The sequence below is a fragment of the Aspergillus lucknowensis genome, assembly GCF_044049455.1.
Source record: "Aspergillus lucknowensis strain CBS 449.75 chromosome Unknown BJX67scaffold_8, whole genome shotgun sequence".
Classification (NCBI taxonomy): Eukaryota; Fungi; Ascomycota; class Eurotiomycetes; order Eurotiales; family Aspergillaceae; genus Aspergillus; species Aspergillus lucknowensis.
In genome coordinates, this window is record NW_027263552.1 from 120,899 (window position 1) to 139,170 (window position 18,272).

Here is an 18,272-nt window from a genome sequence, read left to right on the forward strand (position 1 = left end):
ATCACGTGGTAGCAGCTTATCACGTGCAGCTACCCCGGCGGAGCTGTCGCTTCCAACACCGACAAGCCGAAATATTCAAGAGCTCATCAAGAGCTGCCAGGAGCCTTTCAGAAGCGAAAGCTCCACTGTATCATTTGTCGAAGCTGCTTCTCCGCAATTGGAGCTGAAAAGACAACACCTCCAGCCACCTTTCGCGAAATGCCCCCCAACACAACTTCGTCAAACGATATTCGCTAAATCCGCAATCCCCGCCGACTCCCAGTCAGAATGAACGCGGAATTCCAATCGGCACTTTCAACCTTCGAAAACAAACTCAATGCCCTCGTCACCAGCCTCACAACATCCCCGGCGGCCTCGGGCGCCCCGGCAGCAGCGCTCAACCTCCTCACGGCAGACGACCAACTAACCTCAACAATCGACACTCTGAAACAACACCAGAATAACTACGCCCGGATCCTACAGTTACGCGCGGAGGCACAGAGTCTAGAGGAGAAAGTCAAGGATATCGTACGGCTAGTCGTGCGCTACGAGCAGGATATCCGGGCGGCGTGCGGCGATGACGGAACGGATAGCGACTCTGATTACGACTCCGACGAGCTCGAGGACTTCGATATGACCGCAAAAGAAGCGAAGAATACAATGGAAGCACCTAACACCGAGTCCCAGAGACGAAAAGAAGTCGACTACAAGCTCCTCCTCGACTTCGCACGGCGGATAAGCAAATATAACCACGAAGCCGCGGCCGACGCCGCAGCTGGGAAGATGCGAGGGAAACCATCCATACCGGGTCATGATACAGAGATGACAGGGGTGGGGACGAACGGGGGGAGCCCAGACGCTGAACCCGTCGCGGCGGTAACGAAGGACGCGACCTCGTGGCTGGATGAATCGGCAAATATGACACGTCAGGCGTATATGCTTCCATACCCGATGGAAGAACGGATACGGCTGGGGCTTATGGGCCAGATACAACTTGCGGCGGCGGAGGGGCGACCAGGGTTTGATCCGGACCAGGAGGTGGAAAGGCTGATTCGGGAGGCGGAGGGCGTTGGGGTTGCGGATACTGTGGCGCCGGCACCGGCTGGGGAGGAGACGAAACGGGTTGACGAAGCTGCGAAGGCGGCGGTTAATGCTGGGTCGTCAGCTGCAGTTGGAATAGGGGCTGCGCCGCCGCCTCCGAAGCCGAAGGCGACGTTGGATCTGGATTTGTATGATCCGGATGAGGATGATGATTGATGCGATATATCTTTTCCAAGCTCGGTGACTCCTGTATGTAACTGCTAGTTGACTGGAATTGACTTCCTGGCATATACTGGGGATGCCACACCCATTTCCGTCGATGTTGCGCTCAATTCCTCAGTAGGGGCCCATTGCAGCGGCCGCCCGCAAATACATACAAATTTGTGTGCCAGCCACTTATTTGGGGAGATTATAGAACTACTCGGGTCACTCCTTAATTGCTGATAATCATAGGCGATGGAGATGAATTGGAGGACTATTACTCCGGGAACGTGGACACGGAACATAGAAGGATCCATTGATGTCTACAATGGCAGGTTGAAAACTAAGAAAACAACAGCCTTTGCAGATTACAGTGAACTCCCATCGGACAATGGACGTGCCCGAGAATGTGAATACCATTCAAAGCACAATAAGGCAGACAACGCAATGAAAGGCCTTTGTCAATTGCACGAAACAATGCCACTCGACAAGTATAAATGCACCAACAATCCCCTTCATCAGATCTGCAAAACTACTCACCCAACCCGATCCTTACAACTTCCTTATACTAACTTTGGTTTCCAGCCCTACAGTTACAACTATGCACACCGAAATGATGATGATGATGGGCAAAGCCGACTGGTGCGCGAAATGCAACGCGACTGCTCGCTTCGACTGCTATGTGGACGACCATGTCGTTTTCAAGAGTATCAACTGGAACGCGACAGACCACAAGGCGCCGACACGGGCGGGCAAGCTCCCAAAGACGTACTCGAGAAAGAATATCCCGAACAAGGTGAACGGCGCCACACAGGACTGTATCAGCCTTCGCACCGTCCCGCCCCCTACCACTGGTCCGGGATCTGGCGCACAAGCTGCAGCTCCACAAATGACTTTTTCGAATTCAAGCTGGAACCAAGATCTTAGAGATGGCCAGACTTTGGATTTGTTTACTGCTGCAGCCAGCACTGGAGCCGTTGGCCCTGCTGTTGGAGTCCCCGCTCCTATTCCCAAACCTGAGGCTAGGCTTCCAGACCTGGACTGGACATTTTTGGATGACTCTTTGCAGATGGGAATGGACCCCAACGCTGAAAAGGATGTTTTCAATGGTTTGCACGCAGGATTGACGAACACCACCACCGCTGCACCTGTTCCCCAGAGTCGAGCTAACCCCCAACTTTATCCTATCCACCAATCTGCGATGGACTCTAAGGACTTGACTGACGTTGCCGGCGTGACAGCGACTGCTAACTATCTGACCAGTGACGTTGCATCTTCCTGGCAGGGAAAGAAGCAAACCTCATACACTGTAAGTCCTATCTCCAACGCAGTCCCTGGCAGTAATCAGCAGACAACCCAACCCGCTCCGTTCCATGCCTCTCCAGGTCTGGCTCCAATTCCCGCATCAAACAGCACTGCCACCTGCAACGTGAGCAAGAAACCGGCACCGCAGCAGCAGCGTCCAAACCCGACCCCAAACAACCCTAACCCGCAAGTGGCTAACATGGAGTACATTCGCGAGCAGCTTGAATTAGCCCATCGCTGTGTCGACGAGCTGACTAGGAACTACGATACAGACATAGCATTTCTCAAAAGAGAACAACGGGCCGTTCGAAGGAACTATACGAGGAACATTGCCCTCGCGAGGCACGACCTTGAGACCCTAGAGAACATATTCAAGGGTGCCACAGTCGCCAGAAGTGGAAAACGCAGTGCGGATGACCCCGCGGCAGAACGCCCAGGTATGCCGACCGTGAGGTCTCAGCGTTGTATTGAGAGGGAGGGAATTGACAAACGTGCTGCGGATAGCGAAGGACGGAAGCAGACTGAGGCTGCGAATTCGAGGGCGATTGCGAAGCAGTGGCTCAAGGACTATAATGAGCCCTGTTGGGGTATCCAGAAGAAGAGGCGTACTAAGTAAGTTACCTCCTCTGGGAAGCACTATTTGCGTTTTGAAGTTTCTATACCGAACGGCGGCTATTTGGATATCAACATTGTCTTAATAACTGTTGTCGAACACAGATATTTCTCATGTTATAGAGGCTAGATTTCAAAGATATTACACATAGAATTATCCATTCCTATCCTGCTTTCAGGATCATGGAGTCCGAAGAGATTCCCTAGGCAGTAATTGGCTTCCCAGAGAGTTTGGAAGTTGAGCCTTCTATATCTACCTTGCAGGATTTGGCAGCCGATGCTCCTTCATTAGATTTTCAGTGCCGGAATACGTATGTACTTGAGCAGCTGTACTTGAAGTTGGACAACATATCTAGTGTGCATTCAACTTTATACCAGAACCCTGGACATTCAGGCTCATCCCCCCAGCAGAGGTACTGGGAGTGTTTGAGACGCTGAGTCCTTCCTCTCGTGCCAATATGTAGAACTTGCCCACCGATCCTCATACTTTTTATTGGCCAAATGTGGAATCCACCTTAGGCAGAATGACTCTTACAACATCACAGCACAAAGAAGACATGGCATAGAGTCAGTTATCAAAGAATACTCCTCTTGTTAACTTCTGAAATATGGCATTATTACTCAACAAGGGAACTAACAATCAACAAAGACCAAAAGAAGACAACAAGTGTACTCAAAGGATCGCCCATTTAAGAACTCAGTGAATAGCTCAGTGAAAATACCCACGATTTTTTTTTATCTCGGCGAACAAAGCCGCATTACCTCGAACAGGTATATCTACCCTGGCCCCCCTCGACCCTCGAAGGAAACCAAACATCTACCTCATTACCTCTTAAAACACACATCCTTCACTCAACCCATCTTCTCTACAAACACTACGGACACAATCACCAAAATGGCTATCCAGCCCTCCGAGCCCACCTCCGGCACCCAGCCAGCCAAGAAAGAAGACACAACTACTACCACCATCCCCTTCGTTGTATGCAACAACTGCGGCCGAGCGCTCCCAGGAGCCGAGCCGATAGTCTGCCAGGCCTGCGACAACCCGGCGTCCGTCGCAGGAAACGACCCGTGGAATCATGACGATGCGCTAAAGTGGCTTAATCAGTACGCGACACAGGACGGCGATGGTGACAGGGACGGTGAGCTCGAGAGCCTTGGTAACAAGTTTACTAACAAGTCGCTGCAGGGAAATAAGTGAAGAGGAGTATCATGCGCGGATTGCGGCGGTTTTGCTTGAGTTTCTGGGACGGGAGAAGTAGGTTGACGAGGGGATATTTTTGATTGCGCAGAATGAACCATGGGAGTGAATAGAGAACTTGAAGATAGAATAGATGGATCGAGCTGGAAAGTCTGATTTAGAACAATGTTACTTTGATTGGTTCTAACATTTACTGTGCATGAATGGTAGCAGGTCTTTGAAAGTCTCGAGTATCCTACATATACAATGACCTGGAGCCTTTGTTGGTGCGTCACACTTTGTATTCTGTTTCAACCTCTCCCACCTGATGTTTCCTCTAATGGTCCCCTATCTTGCTCATGATATTGTTCCCTTGCAAGATTATGATAAATAGGTACAGCTTCTGAAGTGCATGTATGTCTGCTATCTAAGCCTTGCTGCGGCACTGGGTTGCCTCTCCTGCAGGGTGGGTGCGGGTACTGTGCTGGAGCCGGTGGGAGATCCAACGGTAGGAATATATATCTCGAGCAGGAGTTTGCGAATATGGGCATTGAAGATTCTGGTAAGTCTGCCAAAGGAAATGGGGGTACTAACGAGCAGGGGGGAAAGAAGTGAGAGCAAATGGCTCTTCTCTGGATAATTGACGGGGGAAGCTGTTGCTACTTCAGCTAATGCTACTAATTGTACTTTATGAGATAAAAAAATACAAGAACGTTATTTGATTTTGGGACTGGGTTGTTCCTGAATATACTGTTTCTTGCAATCATAACAGTTGTTAGGGCTAGCTCATGTTGAGTGTTCCAAAGGGCCATGATAAGAAATACATATTACATTGCAGCAAGTTTTCTTCGTGGTACAAAGGACAGATATATATATATATACATGTATTACTCTATTGATTTGAATATAACAGTCGGCCGCTATTTCCAGAATATTCGACCCTCAAACAACCTCCGCGCAGTCCGAAACACAGTCGCATACTCCAACCTTCCATCCGCACCTAGAGTCGCACCCACAAGAATATTCCCACTAGCATGCCCAATAGTAATCCCTGCTGGGTCTACCGGTGTCGAACTCGTCACATCAGCCACCGTACTCCCCGGTAAACGAGCAGCAGTTGCCAAGGCCAAGGCCACAGTGATCGGAACAGCCTTATGCGGCTGTCCGACAGAAAGAGCGCGGACGACAAGGTCAACAGCGCGGCCGCTACCCCCCGGGACTGGAGACGACACCATCCCAATTTTGGGCACGCTCCCTGGGACCTCCTCCGGCGTTGAAGCGAGTCCCATCAGCGCGCCGGCTTGTCGACGGATGCAATCCAGCTTAGAGAGGAGGCCGGGTGTCGTTGATATCTCGTCCGGGGTAAGGGTCCCCGAGACACCGAGGTCATCGGCGCGTACAAAGACGCATGGATTCGCGGCATCGATGCAGGTTGCTTCGATGCCGTCAAAGGTATCCTTCACGGCGCCGGTAGGGAGGAGCTTCCCCGTCCGGGACCCGGCGGGGTTAATGAAGTCCAGTTGGATAGGAGCTGCGGTATCAGCGACGCCATCGATGGCTAGGTCGCCGCGGGCAGCAGCCTCGCCATTGACGACTGGAAAGGTGGCATGGATGATCTTCCCCGTGTTGGTGTTGTGGATGCGCACCACCACAGTCGCAGACTCTGCGTCGACTTTCGGTGTCGCAAGTAACCCTGAGTCAACGGCATACGGCCCAACGGCACTGACCATATTACCGCAGTTACTGGAGTAGTCGACGTCTGCGTTCTTGACGCCCAGCGCGGCGAATGTGTAGTCGACTTCGGCGTCCCGGTGTGTCGACGCACCGACCACACAGACCTTGGAGAGACTGGAGATTCCGCCTCCAAGTCCGTCTAGTTGGCGACCATAGGGGTCGGGGCTGCCGATGACACCACGGAAGATGGGATCCCACTGCGATCGCTCGCGGGGGAGGTCGTCGCGTCTGAAGAAGACGGCGCGGGATGTGCCGCCTCGGTAATAGGCAGCCGGCAGCGAGTGCTGGCTGGAGCTTGCGCGGGATATCGTGCGTCTCGAGGCGAGTGCGATCGGTAGGGACTGTTGGAATGTGCGAGTGAACATTGTGCGATACTGAGCCATCTGGATGGGTAGATAGGAAGAAAAGACGCTATATTATATTCGAGCGACAAGAGTTAGCCGCGTCTCGTCCGATCGGATGCATCCGTCCCGCTGGGTTGGGCGGGTTTCTCCGCTGGCCCACCGGGCTTTGGTAAAGGATCGAGGTCTGCAAAGAACATCCTCTGCTGTCTAACACGGGTTCCGAATTGGAATCGGCGCTGGCGAAGACTGATTGCCTGACTCGACGTTGATAGAGCAGGCTACTTACAGACGCCGATCAGGTCTAAAATACGTGGGAAAACACTACAAAACTCCAAGCATCTATAGAGCGTATTCCAACTCGATGTACAAATCGCCCAGGAAAGGTCAAGTCGAACGTCTGAAAATCAGAATACCCTTGTCCTAGAACTAATCCCATGGATTAAATTCTCAGCTATTGGTGCCGGGAATCATGCGTCTATCGTTCGCAACAGCATAACTACGTTTATCACGTACATCCTCATCTACTCCACGCGGATATTTGAGAGGAAAGCTCCAGACCCTACCGGATATCTTCTCCTTTAGTAGATTGAGTCGGGGATTCACGTTATTCGGATGTGAGACCAGAAACTCTGCCAGACAATGCAGAATATCCGCAGGTCCAATGCGCATAACCTGGCCTTGTGCGGGGCGCTGAGGCACGCAAGAAAGCACGTCTGCGAGGGAGATTGCGATATCCGCTAATTTCATTTGCTGGAGACATATCAATACCGGTATTTCGATGTAAAACTAAACTGTCAACGACTTACTATTCCAAGACCGTGCGAGTCGACGACCCCACGGGGAAAGTCTGTGACATACGCAGCAACCCTCCGCGCCACGTGCTCGGGGAAGGAGATGCTGAGACTATCTTCACAAGTATCCGAGAGTGGGACATGGAACATGGCCCGCTTCCACAAAATCATTCTCATCCATTGTTTGGTGATTAAGAAGTCCACTCGCTGTGAATCCGGGCTGTTGGCTAGTAGTTCCTGCGTCTGCAGGCGTGTGTCCATACCAAGGAAGAAATCAGGGACAAGATCAAATGCTAAGCCGTCCATAGCACTTCCAAATGTTTGGAACAATCGGCACATGCTTATGAAGGGTAGTAAACCGGCGTTATCTATGGCCTGGAGTGCTGGGAGATTGGGGTCCAGATGTAGGATCCTTGGAAAGTCGAATCTTGTGGCATGCCCCCTAGATACAGGTTAGAGAATGGCGAACCCCGGGAACAGGCCTACACACCTTTCCGTGATATGGAGAAGCCAGACTATCCGAAGATGAAGCTGGACATCCACTGTGGATACGGTAGTGTAGTGCTTAGCTTGATCGAGTTCGAGTAACTGGGCGAGCGTGATAGCCTCGCGAAGTAGCAAGGTGGCTTTGGATATTTGACCTTTGTTGGCATAGTAAATGTGCAAAAAGAATGAGGATAATAGAATATCGGTGTCTGGCCTGTGGTCATAAAGCAAACTTGCTCTTGCCTTTTCCGACCCCGCCGCTAGTCGTTCACCTTCATCTTGGGGTTGCCTCTGGTTATCCGGAATTCCCAGTCGAATCTGCCGTTGGAGGGTGACCGCAGCGAGGGCGGCACAAAGTGGGTATACGCCGAGATCTGACCGGTCCAGAAGCCTGGTGTTCATTTCATCGATATCGACAACCGGCCAGAGGGAGTATGACTCCACGGAGTAGATGTGGAGATACCGTTGGATTGCGGTGAATGACACACGTTCGTCGGCATCTGGATTATGTCCGGCATCTCCAGCAACAGACTCTCCAAGGCTACCTGCTTCAACTTGTTGCGCTTGAGGCCCAGAACGTTTCTTGTGCGCCCACGGTCCTTTGGGCCCCGGCTTTGCGTACTCCCGGAGGACAGTGCAGGAGAGATTGAGCGCCTTGCATCGTCGACACGGCGATCTTCTGTCGCATTTGGCTTTTCGTGCAGCACACTGATCACACGCTCGCCTGTGAAGCATCTAGAGTCCTCGTTCCGGTGGATATTGTGGGGAAAGCATTTGTGTGAAGCATCTCAAGGACTCCTGCGACTCCTGGGGCGTTGGAGATCGAGCCATTGAGGTTGGGGATCGCGTGATCTCCAATTCTCCATCGCGCTGTGAAATCTTTCCGCGAATTTCTCCGCAGTCTCCAAGCTGAAGCAGACACGGTCATCGAAATGGATTGGCAATTCTCCTCCTGACACCTCTTGCAAGAGTCTTCTTGTCTCTCTGTTGTCACCTCCCGCACAATGCCTGCCCACAAGAATGTTCTCGTGGTCATAGCGGATGACCTTGGCCGCTCGACTGGCTGCTACGGCCAAAAAGGCATCAGGACGCCAAACATCGACTCGTTGGCTGAGGAGGGCACGGTATTTGAGAATGCTTTTGCGAGCACTGCCTCTTGCAGTGGCAGTCGATCGGTCATCTACACCGGCCTCCATACTCATGAAAATGGCCAGTACGGACTCGGCCATTCCACGCACCACTTCATGACGTTTGAGCACATCCAAACGGCCCCAAAGCTGCTACGGGATCACGGTTATTTGACGGGGATCATTGGCAAGATTCATGTGGGCCCTCTCTCGGTCTACCCTTGGGAGGTGGTCGTGGAAAGCCCCAGTCGAGATGTGACCTGGGTTGCGCGGGAAGCATCCTCCTTCTTCCAAGATGCGAAGACCGATGGACGGCCCTTTTGGCTTACTGTCGGGTATATGGACCCCCATCGCGATCATACTCGTGGCGGCTTTGGGAACGGCGACGCAAAGGTCTCTTCTGAAGACCCCATCTACAGCCCCGAAGACGTCGAGGTCCCGGAGTTTCTGAGTGACATACCTGAGGTGCGCCGTGAATTGGCCGAATACTACCGGGCAATCAGTCGCGTGGATCGCGGGTTAGGCCTAATCCTCAAGGCACTCAATAAGCATGGCTTTGCGGAAGATACGCTGGTCATCTTCATGAGTGACAACGGGCCTCCTTTCTTGAATTCCAAGACAACACTCTTCGACGCTGGCATTCGACTCCCCTTGATTATCCGCCGACCGGGCATTGGCCAGGGCTCGAGGAATCCGAATTTGGTATCCTTTATCGATATCCTTCCCACGATCCTAGACTGGGCGGGATACCAAGAGGAAAAGGCAACTGAGCCCCAGCGACGAGGACGTTCGTTACTTCCCATCCTCGCGGACGACTCTGTCAGAGATTCTTGGACGAAGGTATTCGGATCGCACACTTTCCACGAGGTCACAAACTACTATCCGACACGATTCCTCCGTACGACGCAATACAAGTACCACCGGAACATTGCTTGGAAACTAGATTTCCCGTTCTCGACAGACCTCTACGCATCCCTCTCATGGGAGGGGATGCGGAACGTTTCTGGCCCGGTGATGATTGGGAGACGGCCACTGCAGAATTACATCCAGCGCCCGGCAGAAGAGTTGTATGACTTGGTGAATGATCCCTCGGAAACGACCAATCTTGCACTAGATCCATCGTACCACGATCTCCTGGTTGGCTTACGAGGGGAGCTTGAAGCATGGCAGCGAGAGACCAAGGACCCGTGGTTCTTCCGGGACGGAGTGTCGTTGCTAGAAATGCAAGGGCATCTTGACGCTGGGTTGGAGGTTCCTGATCGGTTTGACTTTGACGTGTCCGAACCGGGGTCAGAAAGTAGACCTCGATATAGAAGATAAATAGCCTAGCAGCATATACTGAGCAACTGAACTCAACATCAAATCAAGCAATTCGCTACCACGCGAGCATTTCCCTGTTCCCCGCCTTCCCTGCATTCGTGATAGTGGAGTATGCAGTCGTCAGAAGTGATTTGGAGATCAAAATCTCTCCGACTGACCAAAATCTTCCCGCCAATCCTAGCAAGGCTGTCGAGAAGAAATCCGTGGGAGGGTTCTGGCTAATCGCGTAATTGCCAGCCTTCATTACGCCGAAGAGATATAAAGTGTTATATCTCCGTCCAAAGGTCTTCAGTCTTATGGAAACCAGCTCCCATCATGATGGCCCTCCTGAAGGAAAATCATCTCATTAAACACTTCACCCCCCGGCTAGCTGCTGCCGTCGGACTCATTAGCCTGTCGACGCTGAACTATGGCTTCGATAACCAGGGCATCGCAACCAGCCAAGCAATGGCATCCTACAAACGACAGTTCGGCGTCTACGACCCAGAGACCCAGTCCTGGGCTATCCCGACATACTGGACCTCTCTGTTGAACAGCCTAAACTTCATCGGCTTCGCAGCAGGACTGTACCTCGGCAGCCTCATCAGCGCACGGTACGGCCGACGCGTGGCCATGTTCTCCATGTCCCTCTGGGCAATGATGTCGGCAACAGTGCTCATCAGTTCGTCACGCATCGAGCAAGTTCTCGCCGGCCGCATCCTGAACTACGCATACGTCGGCATGGAGCTCGCGACGTGTCCGCCCTTCCAGGCGGAGATTATCCCTGCGCCAGTCCGCGGCTTCGCGGTAGGCACGTACCAGGCGAGTCTGCTGGTGGGCGGGATCCTCATTAACAGCGTGTGTCTGGGGACCAGCAATTTGACAAGTAATGCCGCTTGGAGGATCCCACAGGGTCTCTTCTACCTCGTCCCCAGCATCGTCGCCTCGTGTATCTGGTTCATCCCGGAATCCCCACGGTGGCTATTGCTCCAAGACCGACCCGACGACGCACTGAAGTCCCTCCGGGAGCTGCGCGGCTTCGGACCGGAAAGCCCAGAACCCGAAGAGGAACTCGCACGCCTCCAGACCTCGCTCATCCACGAGCAGAACCAAGGCACATACGCTGATTTATTCCGCGGGAGCAACCGCCGCCGCACGCTGATCGCAATGGGGATGAACTTCTTCATCCAGGCCACGGGTTCCCCCTTCACAGCGGCATACGGGACGCTCTTCGTGCAGTCGCTGCACTCGATCAACCCGTTCCAGTTCTCGCTGATGAGCTCGTGCATCAACACCTTCTCGTGTCTGGTGGCCATCTACATCACGGACCGGGTGGGCCGCCGCCCAATCCTGATGACTGGGTCTGTCTTGCAGATAATATGGCTCTTTACCATGGGCGGCGTCGGCACGGTAGTGAACCCGACCATGGCGCAGACGCAGGTCATCGTCGCTGCGACGGCGCTGTCCTCGGCGAGTCTGTGCTTCAGCTGGGATCCGCTGAACTACATCGTTACCACAGAGCTGCCTGCATCTCGGCTCCGTGACAAGACGCAGCGGGTAGCGTCGATAGTCAACATTGCAACCAAGTACGTCCGAAGCCATCAGTCAATCCATCATACTTGAGCAAAACCCTGTTCTAATGCCGTTTAGTTTCATCTTCTCCTTCACAACGCCATACCTCCTCAACGCGCCGTACGCGAACCTCCATTCGAAGGTCGGGTTTATATTCGGATCAATTGCATGCTGTTCGTTAGTGTTTGCGTACTTCTGCGTGCCGGAGATGAAGGGCCGGTCTCTGGAGGAGATCAACACCATGTTCCAGGAGGGCGTTGCGCTGCGGGACTTTGGCAAGTACCCTCGTGTTGAGGTGATTGATGTTGAGAGTGAGAAGTCGAGAGGAGTGGAGAGAAATAGAGATTCCGTCGCATGATGGACTGTAGATCCCTGCCATCCCATAGTTTCACCCTCTTCGTTGGATAGGCTTCTATAGCATCAATCCTCGCAGGAGCTCCGTGACCCTCCGTTTTACTCAGGTCTCCACCTATAACTATTGTGCCTGAGTCTAGGGCCGAAAAGACATACACTCATAGCCAGCGAGTCGAGCTGCAGATGCCACATTCCCGTTGGATGGGGCTGATATCCATGAACTTCCTGAAGAATCCATTGCTGCTCTGCTTGACTCTGCACCCGCCATTTACCTTCTCGGCCAAACGCACGTGGTGCGACTGTCACAGCACCTCGCAATGAAAAGCGGCGGGAATGTGCCTCCGAGCGAGACGGCAATTCTCCAACTTGTTGCATCCATAGCTGGCATTCGAGCTCCTCCTCGTTCATCGGTCGTGGCAGGTTGAAGACGACACGAAATAATTTCGGCACGATGGGGTACATTGTGATGCATTACATCGATGGTCGGTCTCTGGATAGCTGCTGGGACGATCTGAGTCAGACTCAAAAGCTGGATATCGCAAAACAGACGGCGGAGATGATCTCAAAGCTGCAGTCTGTGAAACTTCCCCAGCCGGGTCCGATTGGTGGTGGACCCTGGCGTGGTCAGTTTTTCTCTGATTACAGCGCTGGTGGCCCTTCAAGGACGCGTCCGAGATGGAAGAGTGGTTCAACTATAAGCTGGAGGTTTGCAAGGCTTGGAAGCATGCTGCACAAGATATACCGGGCTTTGGGTTCACCGAATTCGCCTTCACCCATCAGGACATCTCTCCTCGGAACCTTGTTTTAGACACGGATGGGAAAGTGTGGCTGGTAGACTGGGCTGACGCTGGTGCGTACCCTCGCCTGTTTGAGAGCGCAGCCATAGCATCGCAGTCCAAGTTCCCGGATGACGAAGAGAAGCAATTGCGTTCGATTGGATACGCGCTATCGGCTGCCCTTTTTGCTTGATCTCAAAGACTATCCGAAACGACAAAGAGTGTCGAGGCGTTCCTCTAGTTCAAAGACATTTCCGGCCTTGCAATCTGGGGAAAAAGGGTGTATCTGTCGTGAGTTTGGTCAGCCTTGGCTGTTGGAATTAGAAAGACAGAAACCCTTAAACACCCGGTGAAGGTAGAAAGAAGCCATATCTGTTGTGGAATATTTGGGCTTAACATTCGCATACTTCAAGGACAATCTTCGTCGAGTCTTGGACTCGAGCTTTCAATGGCCCTTTACCCCCTTTGAAGCTCACACAATGGAAGGACATAATGGGCTCTTTACCCCAGGGTTACGAAAAAATATTTGTCTCTCTCAGAAAGGCCTTTATGCGCAATCCACGAACAAAGCGGGAGAATATCTATATGTACGCCTGAATGGCCCGGCTATCAGTCTTCATCACCATCTTCAACCATCCTCATCATATTCCCATCGTCACTCCAACTCGACATCCATAACCAGCGCAAAAACCGACTATCTCCAGTTCAGAAAACTCGCAAACTATCTCCAATCCAAATCCAATCTACCAAAATGTCCAACTACTGCAACCTCACAGAGATCTCGACCGAAGCCAAGAGCCTCATCATCGAATGCGAGGACCGCGGCGACTACACCACCGCCGAGAACCTGCAGGCCGCGGTCGACGTGATCGAGACCAGGGTTGCCACGAGGGAGCTCGTCGACGCCGTGATCGATGTACTGGACACGGACTACCCGCTGGACATTACGGGGTTTGAGGCGGCGATGGCGCGTCTCATCAATGTTTTAAAGAAGATGTTGGAGAAGATTACGATTGGGGGACAGTGAGCTGAAGCTACGGTGTGGGTTTATTTTTTTCTTGGGCCATGCTTCTTTTTTTTTTTAGGGCTGCGGCGAGTCTGTCCTTTTGATGGAAGATCGAGAAAAGACAATTAAAAAAAAAAAAAAAAAAAAAAAGTCTTTCTTTTCTACGTGCAACTAGATGATCGAACAGGATGATAATACAAAAAACTTTCTTTCTTGCTATATTTAAATAATCAACTTTGTCGTACCTCTGTAGGGCTGTTGATATCCGAACCTCATGGGGAGCCCTAATTCCAGTGGGGGCAGCATTGTGTATTCTTTCCTACGCCACTTAAAGACTCTTCGCCAGAGCCCAAAACACTATCATGTACTCTCCTTGATATGTCTTAACTCCTAAAGTCCACGACAAGCACTACTATCCAATGTGCTCTGAAGTGCGGTCAATGGACTCCGCATATTACGCTCTAAACCTCCATCCTCCAATGCCCCCCTCCAGACTGTGCTAGTTCACTCTGCTTGCGGAGGAGTCGGGCTCGCGGCGCTTCGCGTCTGCCAGGTGGTCGGCTGTACTGTGCGTTCCTAGTTGCATTCCCATGTGTCACCGGGAATTAGGGGCTAGCTAGGGCTAACAAGATGCCAGGTGTACGCGACGGTAGGAAGCGACGAGAAGGCTGAATACCTAATGAAGCACTTTTCCCTCCTACGCAGCCACATATTCAACTCTCGAGACGATTCGTTCGCTGCCGACCTGATGCGCGAGACCGGCGGGCGCGGCGCGGATATCGTTCTCAACTCCCTCGCGGGGCAACTGCTGCACGCCTCGTGGCAGTGCGTCGCCAGCTTTGGGAGGATGATTGAGCTTGGGAAGGTCGACTTCTCGACAAACGGTGTCCTGGGGATGGCCCCGTTTGCGCAGAACAGGGCGTTCTTTGGCGTGGATCTGCTCAGGCTGGAGGAGGAGTGTCCGGATCTGCTGAAGAGGTACCTCGCTCAGGCAGTGTGGTCGGTAGTATATTCTAATTGCTTCTTAGTCTGCTTCACCAAGTACTCGAATGGTACGACAGTGGAAAGCTGGTGCCTGTCCACCCTGTTAAAGAGTTTGATGCAGTGCACGCCATGGACGGAATTCGGCATATGCAAAAAGGGACGCATATTGGGAAAGTCCTCCTCAAGATACCAGAAGATCCAAGTAACCTCGGCGACTCTGTTGTTTCCACAGACCTCAGCTTTCCCCCGGCCGCGTCGTACGTACTGGTGGGAGGGCTGGGCGGCCTTGGGAGGGCTGTGTCGAACTGGATGGTGGAACATGGAGCGCGAGAACTGGTCTATTTATCGCGGTCTGCGGGCGAGTCAGACGAAGATAAAAGTTTCCTGAACGAACTAGCCGCCCAGGGCTGCCAGGCAGTGTGCATCCGCGGGAGTGTGACGAAGATCGAGGATGTGCAACGCGCAGTATCTGCGTGCAGCCACCCCCTGCGTGGGGTGATTCAGATGTCCGCAACCCTCCGAGTAAGTATCCAGACAACACCCCAAGACAAATCACCAGCTGACAAGGTATCCAGGATCGTACGTTTGCCAAAATGACGCCCACCGAATGGAAGGACTGCCTCGCGCCGAAGGTACAAGGGACCTGGAATCTCCACGAAGCACTCGACGGCCAGGGCTCTTCTCTGGACTTCTTCGTCGTCTTCGGATCGCTCGCAGGAACTTGCGGAAGCAGCGGCCAGGCCAACTACGCCGCTGCAAATTCATTCCTGGAGAGCTTCGTGCGTTACCGTCGGCAACGTGGCCTGCCCTGCTCGGCACTGAACCTGGGCCCCGTCGAGGAAACGGGGATGGTCAGTCGGGATGAGAAGCTCCTCCAGATGTTCCGGGCTACGTCGTGCCATCTTCTCTCTGAGCAGGAGGTCCTGGACGGGTTGCATCTGGCCATCTCGCAGTCGTCCTCGCCCGTCGGGGCTTCCGACGGATCCGCTGGAGGAGTCGTCACGATAGGGCTCAGCACGACGAATCCAAATCCAGCAGCGGAGTCATCAGTGCGGACAGCGGGATGGACCGGAGACATACGCTTCGCGATCTACTCGAACCTAGCTTCCACGACGGAGCGGCAGCCGCAGATAACGGACGACAAATTCCGTGCCTTTGTCCAGCGCATCGAAGCGAACCCCTCCTTGCTGAACGAGCCGCAGACTGAGATTGTCGTCCGTCGCGAGCTCGGACGCCTGATGACGAGCTACCTCGGGGACGGGGCGGAGATGAGCGACGAAGAGGTCGCAGGCATTGCGATTGACTCGATGATGGCGATTGAGGTCAAGGACTGGGTGCGCGGGAACATGAACATGGACATTGGCATGGATCAGACATCGCGGGCGAGGAATGTCGGCGAGCTTGCGGCTGTCACTGTCGAGCGGCTGAGGGAGAAGTATGGAGTACACTCGATGAATGCCGTGCTGGTGTAGTGATGCATATCTTGATTGTGGTATTTGCCTGCAATTTACATCTACTCTGCGAAATACATCTACTCTGGTATGGAATCCAGTGGATAGTAGCGGTAAAGGATCTATACCCGAAAGCAGGCATGCCTTTGCTTCGCGCTCAAAGGAGAACAAAAAACACAATATATCGAGCCCTTGGACGGCTTTAAGAGCAGGCAGCGTGGTTGGGATGGGAAAAGTTTCCAATGTTGCTGCTCGTTGTTTCCAGGCACGTGGCCGAGGCTTTGGAACCAGTTGAGACATCGACTTGTCCTCGTCACTTCATCAGATATCTCAGTTTAACACCACTTGCTGTGCTTCCACAGCCCAATCCGCCTATCTGTCATTTTTTACCAGTTGAATCCTTGTGCCAGCCTAGCCAGCCTAGTTCTCCTCTGCGACAGATTAAGGTAGGTGGTTGACCATGCTCTGTAGAGGTGATGAGCCGGATCGTCTGACATTATCTGGCCCCTCTATCCAGACAATGCCCAAATTCCAGGCCATTCACTTTATACCAAAGAGCCGCCAGGCCCAAATCCTTGAGCTTCCAGTGCACAAGATTATTGCTGCGCCACACTCCAAGGAGTCAAACACCAACCATTGGTGTTTCTACCTTGCAACATCCGACAGCACCTCTGTTTGCGTTGATTGCCAACCAAGCTACTCAGCTCCGAGCACTCTGCTTCATGGCGGCTCCAAAGGACATGTCATCATTTCAGAGCTACCATACCTTTGTCCACAAAATACTGAGGCACAGTTCCACCACGAAGCCCCTCCCAACACGAAGGTCAAAGATATATACAATCTTCTCATCGAAAACGGGCGCCACAAGTACGAATTCGACCACAACGGGGTTGGGTGTAGGTATTGGGTCACCGATCAGATCAACCTCCTTCTAGAGTACCGGATTATTGTGAATTATCAAGAGGCGGCAGCCGCAAAGCATGGAATAAAGCTGTTATGGCCGGATCAAACACCGCATCCGCTTGATCAAGGTGCCTACTACCAGAACTAAAGCGCAAAAGAGAGATTTGATGAAGGCTGGAGGGCTGATAAACCAAGTCAGTGGTTGGACATGCGCCGGGCCATAGTAGAGAATGACGGCTTTAAAATTGACGCTGCTATCTCAGCGACGACCCGTTCTATTGCACGCAGAGAGCGACAATCAAAGCTAGCTAGTCGAATAACATCTCCCACGGTTAATACTGTTCCCCAGCAACAATTCAAGCAAAGAACCCAACCCCCATCACATTCCCACCACTAACCTGATTCACTCCTCCCCGTCCAATATCCTAAGCACCTCGCTCTCCCGTTCAAGTTCCCCGATATCTTCCTCCGTCATAGTCGTATCCCTCGGCCGATGACCACCAACTGTCGAATGCCTCCGCCCAGTCTGACCGCCATCTCCACTGTCCCCCTGACCAATATCCAGATTATCCATCTGCGCAGTCAAGGATGCCGAGACAGGTGGGTTCTTGGGACTCCCGCTCTGAGAGAGTTCTTCCAACCATTGTTTCCAGAACTCGTGGTCCCATTTCGGGTCGTCGATTCGGTAGCACACGATACAGCTGCCGTGCGCGAAGGGCGAGTAGCAGTTTCCGCAGACGGGGCAGGCGATGATGTGCTTTTCTCTGTAGCATGGGTCGCGGGGAGGTTCGTCGCAGGCGGGACAGTAGCGGGGGGTTATGGTGGACATTTTATGGACTTGTTCCAAGCTTGTGGCTTCGAGGTGGTAAGAATTCCCCAAGTGGGATGAAGAGGAAATTGGATCAAGGCAATAATGATGATTCCTTAATACTGCCAGTGGGAATGGATAGTGGGAGTCGACTATTTATTCCTGGTCGTTAGTGTTGCCTTGGTGTAAATGAAGGGCGTCGCCCCGGGGCGTGAATGCGTGCCTTCTTCTTTCGTCCATCGACAATGAGGTAATTGCAACTATGCGGGGAGCTCTCGTTCAAGACAATACCTTCGGCAATTCCCTTCATAGAATCATT

At 52.7% G+C, this 18,272-nt stretch overlaps 10 protein-coding genes across 10 annotated transcripts; 7 read left to right on the forward strand and 3 right to left on the reverse strand.

The window, feature by feature from the left end:
• Nucleotides 1-66: 66 nt before the first annotated feature.
• BJX67DRAFT_346853 (uncharacterized protein) lies at nucleotides 67-1,340 on the forward strand. Its single transcript, XM_071028453.1, has one exon. It carries the CDS (start codon nucleotides 268-270, stop codon nucleotides 1,234-1,236), a length of 969 nt encoding a protein of 322 aa, XP_070888686.1. The 5' UTR covers nucleotides 67-267; the 3' UTR covers nucleotides 1,237-1,340.
• A 482-nt stretch (nucleotides 1,341-1,822) lies between these two features.
• On the forward strand, nucleotides 1,823-3,142 carry BJX67DRAFT_378764 (uncharacterized protein; the record flags this gene model as incomplete). Its single annotated transcript, XM_071032404.1, has 1 exon — nucleotides 1,823-3,142. The coding sequence occupies one exon, from the start codon at nucleotides 1,823-1,825 to the stop codon at nucleotides 3,140-3,142; it is 1,320 nt and encodes a 439-aa protein (XP_070888687.1).
• A 1,998-nt stretch (nucleotides 3,143-5,140) lies between these two features.
• BJX67DRAFT_346854 (DUF453 domain protein) lies at nucleotides 5,141-6,433 on the reverse strand. The gene has a single exon (XM_071028454.1). The coding sequence runs from the start codon at nucleotides 6,415-6,417 to the stop codon at nucleotides 5,239-5,241; it is 1,179 nt and encodes a 392-aa protein (XP_070888688.1). The 5' UTR covers nucleotides 6,418-6,433; the 3' UTR covers nucleotides 5,141-5,238.
• Nucleotides 6,434-6,729: 296 nt separating this feature from the next.
• On the reverse strand, nucleotides 6,730-8,457 carry BJX67DRAFT_346855 (Zn(II)2Cys6 transcription factor; the record flags this gene model as incomplete). Its single annotated transcript, XM_071028455.1, has 3 exons — nucleotides 7,678-8,457; nucleotides 7,203-7,629; nucleotides 6,730-7,146 (listed from the first exon to the last, which is right to left on the reverse strand). Coding segments are annotated over exons 1-3 (1,457 nt in total), but the record flags the coding sequence as incomplete, so codon positions are not given.
• Nucleotides 8,458-8,585: 128 nt separating this feature from the next.
• BJX67DRAFT_346856 (sulfatase family protein) lies at nucleotides 8,586-10,195 on the forward strand. Its single transcript, XM_071028456.1, has one exon. The coding sequence runs from the start codon at nucleotides 8,678-8,680 to the stop codon at nucleotides 10,118-10,120; it is 1,443 nt and encodes a 480-aa protein (XP_070888690.1). The 5' UTR covers nucleotides 8,586-8,677; the 3' UTR covers nucleotides 10,121-10,195.
• A 243-nt stretch (nucleotides 10,196-10,438) lies between these two features.
• Nucleotides 10,439-12,159, forward strand: BJX67DRAFT_391731 (general substrate transporter; the record flags this gene model as incomplete). Its single annotated transcript, XM_071034840.1, has 3 exons — nucleotides 10,439-11,685; nucleotides 11,750-11,950; nucleotides 12,105-12,159. 3 exons carry the CDS (start codon nucleotides 10,439-10,441, stop codon nucleotides 12,157-12,159), a joined length of 1,503 nt encoding a protein of 500 aa, XP_070888691.1.
• Nucleotides 12,160-14,022: 1,863 nt separating this feature from the next.
• BJX67DRAFT_346857 (uncharacterized protein) lies at nucleotides 14,023-15,215 on the forward strand. Its single transcript, XM_071028457.1, has 2 exons — nucleotides 14,023-14,383; nucleotides 14,484-15,215. Exon 2 carries the CDS (start codon nucleotides 14,487-14,489, stop codon nucleotides 15,177-15,179), a length of 693 nt encoding a protein of 230 aa, XP_070888692.1. The 5' UTR covers nucleotides 14,023-14,383; nucleotides 14,484-14,486; the 3' UTR covers nucleotides 15,180-15,215.
• Nucleotides 15,216-15,230: 15 nt separating this feature from the next.
• BJX67DRAFT_346859 (ketoreductase domain-containing protein) lies at nucleotides 15,231-16,382 on the forward strand. Its single transcript, XM_071028458.1, has 2 exons — nucleotides 15,231-15,313; nucleotides 15,367-16,382. Exons 1-2 carry the CDS (start codon nucleotides 15,296-15,298, stop codon nucleotides 16,261-16,263), a joined length of 915 nt encoding a protein of 304 aa, XP_070888693.1. The 5' UTR covers nucleotides 15,231-15,295; the 3' UTR covers nucleotides 16,264-16,382.
• A 380-nt stretch (nucleotides 16,383-16,762) lies between these two features.
• BJX67DRAFT_378771 (uncharacterized protein) lies at nucleotides 16,763-17,293 on the forward strand (the record flags this gene model as incomplete). The annotated part of the gene is made up of 1 exon (XM_071032405.1): nucleotides 16,763-17,293. One exon carries the CDS (start codon nucleotides 16,763-16,765, stop codon nucleotides 17,291-17,293), a length of 531 nt encoding a protein of 176 aa, XP_070888694.1.
• Nucleotides 17,294-17,421: 128 nt separating this feature from the next.
• On the reverse strand, nucleotides 17,422-18,137 carry BJX67DRAFT_320289 (uncharacterized protein). Its single transcript, XM_071027319.1, has one exon. The coding sequence runs from the start codon at nucleotides 17,972-17,974 to the stop codon at nucleotides 17,549-17,551; it is 426 nt and encodes a 141-aa protein (XP_070888695.1). The 5' UTR covers nucleotides 17,975-18,137; the 3' UTR covers nucleotides 17,422-17,548.
• Between the last annotated feature and the right edge of the window lie 135 nt (nucleotides 18,138-18,272).

Excerpts from the sequence above, each read along its gene's own strand:
- BJX67DRAFT_346853 (XM_071028453.1), top strand. The coding sequence starts at position 268 with ATGAACGCGGAATTCCAATCGGCACTTTCAACCTTCGAAAACAAACTC.
- BJX67DRAFT_346854 (XM_071028454.1), bottom strand. The coding sequence starts at position 6,417 with ATGTTCACTCGCACATTCCAACAGTCCCTACCGATCGCACTCGCCTCG.
- BJX67DRAFT_346856 (XM_071028456.1), top strand. The coding sequence starts at position 8,678 with ATGCCTGCCCACAAGAATGTTCTCGTGGTCATAGCGGATGACCTTGGC.
- BJX67DRAFT_346857 (XM_071028457.1), top strand. The coding sequence starts at position 14,487 with ATGAAGCACTTTTCCCTCCTACGCAGCCACATATTCAACTCTCGAGAC.
- BJX67DRAFT_320289 (XM_071027319.1), bottom strand. The coding sequence starts at position 17,974 with ATGTCCACCATAACCCCCCGCTACTGTCCCGCCTGCGACGAACCTCCC.